The sequence below is a fragment of the Vidua macroura genome, chromosome 9 (genome assembly GCF_024509145.1).
Source record: "Vidua macroura isolate BioBank_ID:100142 chromosome 9, ASM2450914v1, whole genome shotgun sequence".
Lineage (NCBI taxonomy): Eukaryota > Metazoa > Chordata > Aves > Passeriformes > Viduidae > Vidua > Vidua macroura.
The window spans coordinates 21914455-21926878 of record NC_071579.1 but is presented as its reverse complement, the minus strand read 5'-3'; the positions used below and the strand labels follow the sequence as shown (position 1 = coordinate 21926878).

General features: G+C 51.1%; 1 protein-coding gene across 1 annotated transcript in view; it reads right to left on the bottom strand.

The window, feature by feature from the left end:
- The window catches only part of SZT2 (SZT2 subunit of KICSTOR complex), a 47770-nt gene that overhangs the window by 9769 nt on the left and 25577 nt on the right, over nucleotides 1-12424 (bottom strand). Inside the window, exons 27-48 of the mRNA XM_053985788.1 lie at nucleotides 11950-12208; nucleotides 10441-10606; nucleotides 10264-10356; nucleotides 10004-10085; nucleotides 9590-9871; nucleotides 9094-9232; nucleotides 8739-8855; nucleotides 8558-8621; nucleotides 8012-8197; nucleotides 7602-7943; nucleotides 7285-7474; nucleotides 6814-6888; nucleotides 6500-6638; nucleotides 6146-6266; nucleotides 5774-5903; nucleotides 5518-5670; nucleotides 5303-5405; nucleotides 4811-4928; nucleotides 4469-4580; nucleotides 3926-4044; nucleotides 3284-3448; nucleotides 2600-2684 (exon numbers count right to left, since the gene is read on the bottom strand). Coding sequence (XP_053841763.1) covers nucleotides 2600-2684; nucleotides 3284-3448; nucleotides 3926-4044; nucleotides 4469-4580; nucleotides 4811-4928; nucleotides 5303-5405; nucleotides 5518-5670; nucleotides 5774-5903; nucleotides 6146-6266; nucleotides 6500-6638; nucleotides 6814-6888; nucleotides 7285-7474; nucleotides 7602-7943; nucleotides 8012-8197; nucleotides 8558-8621; nucleotides 8739-8855; nucleotides 9094-9232; nucleotides 9590-9871; nucleotides 10004-10085; nucleotides 10264-10356; nucleotides 10441-10606; nucleotides 11950-12208 — 3240 coding nt within the window. The remainder of the gene's footprint in view (nucleotides 1-2599; nucleotides 2685-3283; nucleotides 3449-3925; nucleotides 4045-4468; nucleotides 4581-4810; nucleotides 4929-5302; nucleotides 5406-5517; nucleotides 5671-5773; nucleotides 5904-6145; nucleotides 6267-6499; nucleotides 6639-6813; nucleotides 6889-7284; nucleotides 7475-7601; nucleotides 7944-8011; nucleotides 8198-8557; nucleotides 8622-8738; nucleotides 8856-9093; nucleotides 9233-9589; nucleotides 9872-10003; nucleotides 10086-10263; nucleotides 10357-10440; nucleotides 10607-11949; nucleotides 12209-12424) is intronic.

Below are 12424 nucleotides of genomic sequence, written 5' to 3'. Positions count from 1 at the left end.
CTGTGACAGTGTTAGAAACAAAAAGTTTTAATAAAAGGCAAAATAAAAAACCTCTTTACAGAAAAAAAAAAAACGAGCTAGGGCAAGAGGTTCTTGCTCCTGCTAAAACACTTTACCAAAGCGATTACTTCTTTTGTTCTCTTCTTTTTCTAATGAATTGCTTAGGTGAGACTTTTTGGCTTCTGTCTAATTAGCTATCCTTAAGTTTGAAGTAAAGTCCCCAAAGTCTTATGAGGTGTCTTTTAACCAAATTGAAGAGAGAAACTTGTAGGCTTTTTTTCCTTTTTAAGGAGACAAAGAGTAACTTGTTTACTCCGTCAACAGAGAGCACATTCCTACAGGCCAGGGCAGGAGGGAAGCATCTGCAAGGTCCAAAACTCACACTGCAACCTTAGATGTTTCCACTCCCTTTGAAGGCTCCCTAAGCCACCTCAGGTGGCTGGATGGCAAAGCTGCCCCAACACTGCCTAAAGGTGATGTGCCCCGATACGAATAACCTCAGCTCTACAACACTGCTGAGCCTGTACTCTCTCCTTCTCCATCCCAGCAAGGATGGCAGTGACACCAGACTCCACTGCCCCAGAGTAACCAGTGTCCCTGACCAGATCCCCAGCTCTGCACTGAGGACAGGTGCCCTCTCTGCATTGAGACAACCCCAGCCCAAGCAGGCTGTGCCCAGTCTAATCAACAGCAGCACAACCACCCAGTCTCCATCATTCCTTGTGAAGCATAAGCTCGGCAGCAACCTTTCCTCCAAGGCATAGCAGACACAAGGGAGAGTGCACTGGGATGGAGAGAGATGCTCACAAAGGAGAGAGGTAGGCATTCAAATCAGGGGGCAGCTCATGTGCACCCATGCTGAGGAAATTACAAGCAAGCCCCACAGGGCCTCTTGCTGCAGCAGGGCAGCTCTCCAGGCCATGGGTGTCAATACAGGGGTATCAAGAGCAGGAAATCTGCCCCACATGACAGTGAATATTAGCTCTACCAACCAGACTTTCTTTCTTTAAACAGTAAAGGGCACAAACTCCTCAACAGTCTGGCTTGGCAGTCAGCCCCAGGCCCACCGAAATGGCTGAATGATCATGTGGTAATTATAGACCATTCCCTTTTTCTTCTCCTGGATAAATTCCCACACTCAGCCTCTGGCACATTTCCCTATCACACATCCATTCCTGTACCTCTGCTCTGCTTCAGTCTGTCTGAGCTGAGGACATGAGAACAACTGACCACAATCCAAGCAGGCCAGGTCAGCAGCCTGCCCCTGCCCAATGAGCAGAAAGGCTCTCCTCCATGTCACAGGGAAGAAGCCTTCCAGGAGCATGGAGAAGCTGAAATCAAACCACTAAACTACAGGTTAAAAAAAAAACAAAACAAAACAAAACAAACAGCTTAGAAGCTCAAAATCTGAGTTCTGGAGCTATAGAATGAGGTACATCAGCAAAAACTGCTAAGGGTCTTACTGCCTGGTGCACTGGAAGTGGGGTGCTGGTGAACTGTTATCTTCCATCTGTGGGGGACTCTGAGCCCCCTCTGGCCCAGGCTCACTGAATTACAAAGCACACATCTAATAGTGCCTGGCCACCCCAGCTCTTTGCTAAGCAAGGGAACACCTCACTCCATGACACAGTTACTGGGAGAGTGATGATGCTACACCCTGGAGCATCAATGACATTTGAAACATCAGGACTCCTGTTTTCCTCAGGGAAGAGATGCCTGTTTGGACCTGTGGAAAAAAAGATGCAGGATTCTGGAGTTCACTGCTTGCAAGCTAAGAGGGCATCAAATGGACCCTCAGCAGCTGAAAATCACTGAGCTGCCACCTCAGGGCAACAGGTTCTGTTTGCTCCTTTATCCAGCTAGCAAGAAACAGGGCTCAGCTCAATAGACATACATACACACACACAAACACACAGAGGAGTCAGAGCAGAAGCCACAACACAAGGAAAACAAGAACAGCTGGGACCAGAGAGCTGCATGGGAAAAGGAGCTGGAGTAATACTTGGAGCCACAGGTGCTACCTTGGAAGTGAGAGAGTGGAAAGAGGTGCTGCACGAGGTCCGACATGGTACCTACATAACAGAAGAACATTCAAACAGTGCACGAGGGGCACAAGACACCATGGCCAGGTGACAGACCACATGGCCTGGACAAAACATGGACATGACAACCTGCTGCAGGGTGGGCCCTATTCAATCCCCTTTCCAGCAGTCTAGAGAAAAAAGCAAGGACATTGCCCACACAGCCCACACTCAGTTACATGCACCCAGATTTCCCTCTGCAGCAAGGCTTCTGCCACAACTGCTCCCACCTCCAGCCCCATGGAGCCTCTGTGCCCACACTGAGGTCTCGTGTCGAGAGCTGCTTCCTGCAGCAATAGATCAAGCTTAGCAAGTTGCTCTGTGGGAGGACTTAGTTTGCACTGCCACACATGCAGAGGTGTGCAGTCCCTCAGGCACACACCTTACCCACCTTCCAGCCATGGAGGAACACACTCCCCAGCACTGACCCTGCTCAGTCACTCATAGCTCTCTAGCATGGGGAACACCTCCCCACCACACAGCCCCATACCCTGTTTCAGAAGAAGTGAGCACAATACCTTTTCCACCAGTGCCTTGGCCACCTGGCTTGTTGTACAAATAGAGATCCTGGTCAGGGATGCTCCCGTTGTGGTTGAAGTAGTGCTAAGGAGAACAAGGAAGAATACTGACAAAGATTAGAGAACTTGCCTTAAGTGGAAGGAGACTCGTGTATATGCAGAGCTCATCCCCAAACCTCTAGAATCAAATCCAAATCTCCTCAAAATACTTGCCAACACAGCCTTCACAACTGCTGGGGTGAAGGAACCCCTTACAGTTCACACAGAGTTATGTGGCACTACATATCTGTCTTTACTACGGCCATGCTAAGGAGTGGGTAGCTACTCCCAAATTTTTATTAATACTGATGTTTCAGTCCTTAGATCTGAGGGAGCCATGCAAGGAGCCAAGTTCAGCTTTGAAAAGGAGTCTTCTTCCATGCTCCTGGGAGATGACTGTGGGTACGAGCTTTATAGTTGCTGCTTTTTGCACAGCAACTGCCTGTCATGAAGGCATGGCCTGTCTGGGTATGTCTGGATGCGCTCAGACCTGTAGAACTCCTCCAGGCCTTAGGAGTTGGTGTCAGTTTCTCCCTCACCCTCCATGGCAGAGCTGGCAACATGGTGTCAGAGCTGCCCCAACAAACGCCCCCAGCAGCAGCTAGAAGCTGGGCAGACCTCTGTCCCATCCCCAGCCCTCCTCACCTTGAAGTGGTGCTCCACGTTGCTGTCGGTGTACTTGGGGGTGTGCAGGAAGATGAGCAGGTTCTGGCGCAGGTAATAGGCCACGGCGTGCAGCCAGGGCAGGGCTGAGGGCGGCAGGGAGAACTGCAGGACCTCTGTGGGCGGCGTCCCGGGGGGCTGGATAAACTGCACACAGGAGGCTTTAAAACCCAACTGGGACTAGCAGGCTGCCCTGGGGCTCTAATACTGATAAAAATTATGCCAGTTGGCTCTGGAAAGGGGGAAGTGTGATGGGCAGAACCCTAGACAGTGCCCTGAGACAGATTATAGAATATCCTGAATTAGATGGGACAAGGATCATCAAAGTCCAACTCCTGGCCCTGCCCAGGACAGCCCCAAGATGCAGGCAGACATTCATTCCAAGGTGTGGGAAGGAGGCACAGGGAAGTCCCACCGTGCTGCAAACCCAGCAGAGGGAATCTCCCAGCTACCCTGGTACCCACATGGTATATACCTCAGTGAATGCTAGCCTGACCAAGCACTGGAGCAGGGAACAGGATGTAACAAACTGCCCTGGTTTTCCTTGGGGCAGGAGCAGCCAAGACAGGTCAAAATGTAGGAAAGTGCTCTGGGATGAAGAGAGCAGATTAGCCAGTGAGGTACCTCCACATCTGCTGGGGTCAGCTTGCAGTTCCGCACCAGCATGACGGTGATGATATCCAGGGTGGCCTCATCCAGGCGTCTGCGCAGCACCTTCACCAGCTCATCTGTGATCTCAGGCCCTGACAAATGAGCAGAGGTAAAAGCAGCTTTTTCACCCCATCCAGTAAGAATGACTACAGCCACCTCTCCCTCCCTGTTCAGCATGTACCATCCTCACACTCACTTCCCACAGGGAACCTGACTTTCCCCACCATCAATTTCTTCAGACATATTTTTCTATGGGTTTATGATCACAGGAGACTGTTGGTGCAGTAGGCAAAGACAAATGCACTCCTGCACAAGGTCTGCAGGAGGTTTCATTGTGGGCTATGGATCCTTTCCTTATATTCTCACCCACACAGAACAGAGAGCAGCTCTGGGCTAAGGAAGAACTATTTGCTCAGGAAGGAGATTCCTCTCTTCAAGCGAAGAGGGCAGGAAGCCCAGCTTTGTTCCTCTGCTTTACATCAGCACAGCTCTGCTGCCAGGTGCTATAACACATACCTGCTGGGGCAACACCATGGACCATCAGCTGGATGTGTCTGTCTATCTGTCCCACAGGGCGGGCAGAGTCCACACTACGGCATGAGGCAGTGTCCAGAGAGGAACGAGAACCCTGGAGAAACAAAAACAGCCATGTGGAAGTAGTTTCATATGAATTCTAGATCCACCATTGTCCCAGGCTGTCAGCAGGGTCAGGCAGACCCCACCCACTGCTGCCCCACTCCACAAATCTACAGTGTAAGTTTTACCCCACATAAAATCCAGGTTGCTGGAACTACTGAGTTCTCTCCATTCCTGTGACCATGAGCACCCACATCCACTCACAGAGAGCAGCAGACTCACCATTAGATCCTCAGTGTAAATGGGCTCCTGGCTGCGTGTCAGTGCCAGTGAGCGACATGATGCACTAAGGCTGCTCTCTGCTTCCCACACCTTCCCACTGTGGGTGGTTTCAGTCAGCCTGAATACAGAAAGACATGTCAGCCTCCAGTCCCAAGGATGACAGCATCGTACAACCACATGAGATCCATATCTTCCTTGCTCTCCCCTGCACACTTTGTGGGGACTAGTCCTTAGAATATGGAATTTGTGCAGAAACTGCTCTCTGGCTCCCTCAAAAAAGCCATCATTTTTCCTCCCATGTAAAGGCTTAGCACCAGGAGAGCAAGATGGGCCTTGCTTGATGTGACTGACTCATCAGAAATCAGATATTTGCTGCATGGGTCACAACACGGTCCCTGAGGCTGGGCAGACACTTTCTCTCCCAAGGAACTCTCAGTCTGTGTAATACACATAGCAAGGCCAACAGGCCAACAAGTCACGCTGGCTTCTTACCGGAGGTAGAAAACAGATTTAGTGGCACGTTCCTGGTAGACAAACATATTCTTCCTGTTCACCACAGAGAAGGCGTTGAGCACCGAGCGAAGCGCCTGGATAGCTGTGGGGAATGTGGGACATTAGCTATCCCACATACCCTTCTGTGGAGTGCCAATCCAGCCAGCAGCTGGACTCCCCACACGCCAAACGGGAGGAACCTGGGCTGTACATACCTCGTGAGACCCCCATGTTGGGGCCCATCTTGAGGCGTGAATGCACGTGGATGAGTGTGCTCCACACCACCCCACAAGCAAAGTGCCCTGGCATGAACTGCATGGTGGCAGCCAGGTAGTCCCGGGGCTGGTAGCTCTCCTCTACAGAGTAATCTGTAAAGAACACAGGACATAGCTGGGGCCATAGCATGGAAGTTAACATCTTAGGCATCTCTGTAGCACTGCAGCTGAGGCATGGCTAAGGGAATATCCATACCATCTGTGGGCATCACACGCTGCCTGTACGAAGTATAGGGTGTTTCACTCTTCCAGATGTCCTCCTCACTTTCTGCCACCAGTAATGAGTTGCATATGTGGCTGTCATGCAGGTCCTGCAGCAGCAAGCGCTGCAAAGGATGAAGAAAGATTGGTTCTGTTGCTTGCACAGCCACAGAAGACAGCAAGAAGTGTTCAGGGACAGACTGAGTCCCTTTTCCTGTGACTCCCCAAGCTGGGACTCCACCAGCTGAACTGGGTCCCCAGGCCCTCCTCTGAGCTGAGCCCAGACTAGACAACCTCCAGAGGTCCCTTCGGATCTAAGCCATCTAATCACTGGCAGCTCTGTTAGTGCCCTCTTAAGATTTATTACCTGATTGACAACCCTGCAGATTTCACTGATCTTCTTCACTACCACCTGGTTGAGACTCTGGCACTCCCCTGGCTGCTCCTCTTCTGTCTCTGCTGATGCTGCCTTCTCCACACTCAGGCTGCTTTATGAATAAAGGGAGGATGGGGTCAGCAGAGCACGTGGACAGTGCCCGTCACTGGGAGCTGGGAGCAGGAACACAGTGGGAAAGGATGGCAGCTTCCCCCTTATAGAGCACCAATCTAGTCCTGCAATTTCCCATTCACTGGGCAGGGAGGAGATTCTATCCAGAGATGAGTGAGTGGCAACAAGGTCAGAGTGCAGAGAGGCAGTGGTCAGGGAGGGGACCCTCCTTACCGTGTGTGGTAATAGACCTCCACTCGGTCCTGATGGATTTTTATGATGAGCCAGAAATCCGGCATAAGGGGACACCTGGGCTCCTGGTCGCTCATTAACGCCTCCTCATACTCCGAGTCACTGCTTCCCCCATCATAACCTGCAACGGAGCCTCTCTTCAGCCCTAGGCCTGGCAAAACACCTCCTCCCTGGGCAGGGCAGCCACTCACAAACCCTGCCCTCAGGACTCACCCAGCCCAGGCACACAGACCCACCCTGTGTGTCACTATCCATGCCACCACACACTGTCATCCCCCCTGCCCCGGCAGACTCACCCAGATGGTCAGAGTCCATGCTGCCCTGGCTTGACACGAGGCTCTGCACACGGCTGGGACGCTGCCTGCTGGAGCCTGAAAAAAGAGGCGTTTGGCCATGAAAGCACTTGCTAAGCCCCATCACATGCCCCATCCACTGGAGAAACATCATGCCACAGGACAATCAGGCTGTGCTGGCCACGGGGAGGCAGTGCTGGGGAATGGGGCTCTCACAGCCATTACTGAAGTCACCAGGAACTGCATGTCATTAGAGATATCAGCACAGCAGCACTGTATAGTATCTTGGGTACTATTAAGCACTGAATTGCCAGCACCCTGGCAAGGAAGAGCCAAAGTCCTAGGTACCAATGCAGGTATTTAGGGACAGGAACAGGAGTAGCAGTTATATTATGTATGTCACAGCCAGAACTGGCCTCTTCCCTTAAAATTTTCTGATGTCAAGGTACATCCTGCCCACACTGCAGCTCCTACCTTCCCTGCCCTGTGTTACTGACTCAGACAGGCTTGCTGCAGATGGTGTCACCAGTGGTGATTTCTCGCTGTTTCCCTTTTCAGAGGATGATGATGGCAACGACTGTATGGTTGTCTCTGGAACTGCCTCTTCCATGGAGTCCTGGCCTGGTGCTCTGCTTTGATCGAGTCTCAGCATATCTCCTGGAGTCTGCATAAAGCCAAGGTCACAAAAATGACCAGAAAAACAGGCACTGAAAAAAAATCCCATCATCCTTCTACATTCTGTTATCAGTGTCACACAGCTTTTCACCAACAGATAGTTCAGTGCTTCTCACCTCATTCTGTGTGTGGCTGCCTCCACCTGCAGGGTTTCCTGTGTCCGGCACAATGCGTGTCTCACTCTCTGGCCACTCCCAGAGACCCTGGCCTTCTTCTGGGAGGACACAGCTTGTGTTGTGTGACAGCTCGGAGCCTTCTGCTTCTGTTTCACTGGTCCCCTCCTGGCCTGCCTGGCCCAGGCCTGTCCTGGTGCCCCCTCCAGCTGGCTGCTGCAAGCAGGGTGTCCCTGAAGGGTCTGGAGCAGTCCTCCTGGAGTGCAGGCGGCTGATGGAGATATAGTGGTAGTCGTTGCCTTCTGCATTCAGCATGTAGCCCGGCAGAGCCATTCTTCTGAACTCCTAAAACACAGAGAAGAATAAGCATCCTGCTAGCAAAACATGATGCTGCCTCTGGGCTTTCTCTTTACCTCCTTGAACTTCTCCAGAGAGTGCTCAGGCCCAAAGACAAACTGGAGCAGCACCACCTCGCTGTGGCAGCTGGGCCGGCCCTTGGAGTTATAGATGTGGGTGGCCACCCTGTGCAGGATGGAGGTGCTGATGACCTGCGAGTGACGCAGCGCTGACACAATCTCATCATCCAGGAGCCAGCGAATCTGAGCAGAGCAAGGACACAGAGCAACATCCAGGTGACCCACATTTGCAAGCCTCCCCCAGGTCTCACCCAAGCCCCAACAGGATGAAGGCAGTCTCTCTCATCACCCACATCCCTCATCTCCTGAATGTACCTAATAAAAGGCCTTTAGAAGACAGCTCTGTCTGACCCACTCCAACTGCAGCAAGAGTTTTCTCAGGGTAATCCCACACTTTTGGGAACCACAAGGCTAACAGCCTATGTGACACCAGTAAAGCCTAACAGTCAGTTCAGCTGACAGGTTGCAGCTTGGAGCAGGCTAGGAAGTGTGGAACAGCAGTTGAGTGCTCTAGCTAGAAGCAGGGAGGCAAATCTGGCTTACCTCATTCATGGTGGCTTCAATAGCCTGCCTGTGCACTCCAGGGAGGTTGGAAAGGGCAGGGTGCCTAGGAGAGAGGAGACAAAGAATCAAACAGTCCTTCTCATTGGTGCAGCTACTGCAGTGCAGCTCGCAGGCAGTAAAAGGAGCCAGTGAGGGGCTTGGTACCCGTGCAGTGCCATACCTCTCATCTCCAGTGGATGGGAGCCGTTCCAGGTTGTGCATGATATCCTCATCCGAGCGGAAAGAGGACGGCTGCCCTGGAGAGCGCGTGAAGGACACACTGCTCTCCGAGGTGCATCTGTCACAGGAGAGAGAGCAGCCTGAGTGTTGGAGCCAGAGAGGATAAACAGACACAGACAGCAGAAAAGGGATCTCTATAGAAGGTGAGCCTATCTAAGAAACATTTCAGTTTTCTTAAGGCTGTGATGGGCTCTGTGAGAAGAAGAATCGTAAGTTTCAGTACCTGGAGATGAGCCAAGAATGACTGTCCAGCTAGGGCAGGCAGAGGGTGGGTGACTGGGCCTCTTTCCACCTACCTGTTGTGGAGGATGTCTGTGTTCACAACTTCTATCTCCAGGGGCAGTGTCAACACAAAGATGTCCAGGGTCACACAGAGGTCCCCCAAGTCAATGGTGTTCAAGCCCTGACAGCTTTCCAGGCAGCCCAGAACTTCCCCTGCAGAGAGATCACAAAGGGACTCAAGCAACAAATATCTCTGCTTGCACACATACCCAGCCTGGTGGCAAGTACAGAGACTGCAAGAGGTGGCTGTCACACACACCTGGACAGGCTTAAAAAGGCCACCATCATCTTCCATGATCCTTTCAACCTTCCATGACCAATCCCACAGCAAGTGGGAGACCTGGTGAAAAAGCCCTTGTCTCATGATGGCATACCCTGGGTGTTTACAGGGAAGGCTGGCCCAGGGAGATCATTTAAGACACAGCATGCTTGTTCCAGGGGCTGCTCACCCAGCAGGGACCTGACAGAAGCCCTACTGCCGTTTAACCTCCCAGCAAGAATTGTTCTTACCTAGACAAGTTGGCAGGGACTGCACGGGCATGGAGCTGTGCTGGCTGCGCAGCTTCACTGAGCAGGTCAGGTGCACAAAGAGCGGTGGCATCTCCTGCTCCAGGAACTCCTGCTCATTGAGTGAGTCCCCTCCCAGCACGCTGAAGGAGTCATCATCCTGGTTCACTGTGTTGGAGTCTGAGAGGGAATCTGTGTCTGGGAACTCATGCTCCAGCTTCTCACGGTACTCCACCTCCAGCTCTGGGTCACTCTCTGTGGCAATGCAGCATCCAGACACAGTTCCTGTTGATACAGGTTCCCTGTCAGCAAACCAGGTCCACATCTCCAGAGACCCAACAAGACACACCTAGCTCTGAAAGGCATCACCACATGGACAGACATTTTCTTTTCCAAGACGGAGCAAGCAAATTTTACCTTCTTCAGCTGCCATTTCTGCCTCTGATCCTTCCATGTCCTCACTGCCTTTTCTGTCTGCCTGATCCCGAGATGCCTCTTCCTGAGATGGAGAGAGAAAGGGCACATAGAAGAACCATGCCAGGCAATACATCAGGTTGTTGATGGGAGCTCCAGGGACTAAGTCTATCCATGGGTCTGCCAGCCCCAAATCCATATTTGACACCAAGAAAAGTTACTCCACAAGGATCAGGTGCCTGCCAGGACAGCCCCATGCCTACCTCTTTCTTGGCTGATGGTGGGCAGTAGAAGAAATAGTGAGGATTTGATGGCACTGGCTTGAAATGTAAACTTCCAATTTCCAGGAATTTTTCCTAAAAGAGAAATCCCAAGTATGAAGCAGACACCCTACTCTACACCCTCCTGTTGAAGCTAGGTCAAGCTTGCACATTCCTCACCTGGATAATTTTATGCAAGTCTGGGTGTGCCTGGCAGGGCTGTCCAATTTCCAGCAGTGAGAGGGGAAATTCTGAACAGCAGCTGGTGCCCACACTGCTCTTTGGCTCCTCCGTGGGGCTGGAAATGTTATGGGAGTCCTGCTCGCTGTAGTCTTCCATTTCAGCACTGACAGGATTGTGGACAGGTCAGACAGGCAGATCGAGAAACAAGACAAGTTTTATGTGTTATCCATCACAGTATCCCATCTCCCAGCTCCCCAAACCTCATCTGTGTCAACACAATCTGAACACCCACAGCTCCACAGCCCAGCAGCCACCCATGTGCCCAGATAAGGGCTCATGCTGTCTGAAGCCAGGCCTGAGGTAGTTTCACTATGCTGATCATATTGCCATGTCTGTACACCACACTACAAACCCTGCCTGGGAAACAGACACACAGACTACAGGGACAGGCCTGCAGCAACCTGAACTACCAGCAGTCAGTCCAGGCCACCTCACAGCAAGTACCACCATGTCAGTTCCCCAGTGTCTGGGCAGCAAAACTCAGGCCCATGCTCACTCAGCAATTCCATGACAGAATTAGTCCCTAAAACTCAGGAAGAGCAATCTAGGGAGTGGCATGTTGACTGGTCAAAGCACTCCCCTGGTACTCGAATTAGTGATACAGGTGGCAGTTCTGGGTGCAATGTGTTACAAGCTATACTTTCTTCAGTAAAAGTTTATGCAACTTGCATTCAGATAGGTGTTTTATAACATCCCATAAAAAAAAAAAAAGTTGTCACAGTTTTTCTTGGGGAAAGTAGCACATGAAGTCACCTGACTTTTTAAACACTGAATGTTCTTCAAAGTCACAGTCTCACCTCAATGATTTACAATATAAGATGACATAGCACTGGAGATTCCCAACAAATGCTAGTGAATTCATATAAAGGAACTGTGCAGAAGACCTAAGTGTTTCTTTGACAGACACTAAGGCAGAGCACTTCTTTCTCCCTTAAGTTTTCAAAGGAGATACAAACCTCATAAATACCCTAAGGAACAGGACAGAAGTTTAGCATATTTCAATTCTGCCTTGGTGCTTCTCTTGTGCATTTTTTCAAGAGTTTTAATTTTAAAAAGTGACACTTTATTCATTAGAAAAGGATAACAAAGCTGTCATTTACACCAGAGTCAACAGCAAATTCAAATGAGTCAAGCAGCAGGAGATGCATAATTTCTCCAGAAACTAGTCTTGCAGGCTTGCAGACAAACTGCCCTCCAGCTCAGGCCAGATGGGACAGTAATGAGCCAAGACTACAAGAGAAAGAAAGGATGGATGTCATCAGAGACTGTAAAAAATACAGGGTCCTGGTGGACACCATACGAGGTGGGTATCTCACTGTAAGTATCTGCTCCTCTGTGTGGCTCTGTCCCACAGCATTCCTTCTAGCAGGCACAAAAAGTTGCTTGAAAAAAGATTTGTCCTGGCACGATGCTAAGAACAGAAGCAAGACTGAGGTGGGTCCCTACCTTGACTCCGAAACCAAGACACCTCGTTCCCTAGAGCTCTGTTCCTCTTCCTGGTCTGTGCTGCCCACTTGGAAGCTGGCTGGCTTGGAGTGTGTATGGAAATGCTGATGGCTCTCTCGGAACGAACGGACATGGCTGCACACTGTCAGCAGGAAGTTGGTGATATCAATCTCTTGGAGCAGCTCCTCACAGTAGTCCATGGCAGTAAGCAGGTCCTGGGAGCTGATGCTGTGTGACTGCTGAAGGCTCTTGAACAGCCCTAGAGATAAACACAGCATCCCATGGCATCCCAAGGATGTGAGGCTGTGGGAGTCAGGCAGTGGCTACATATGGATCTCCACCAAGTCCCAGCAGAGAGCTGGAGTCAGCGCTGGTGCTGGGAGACTGAAGGCAGCCAGGGCACCTAACGCTATATGTTAGCCTGGGCTTGGGTGACACCAGAGTGCCCATGGCATCTGTCACCCTGAAGGTGAGA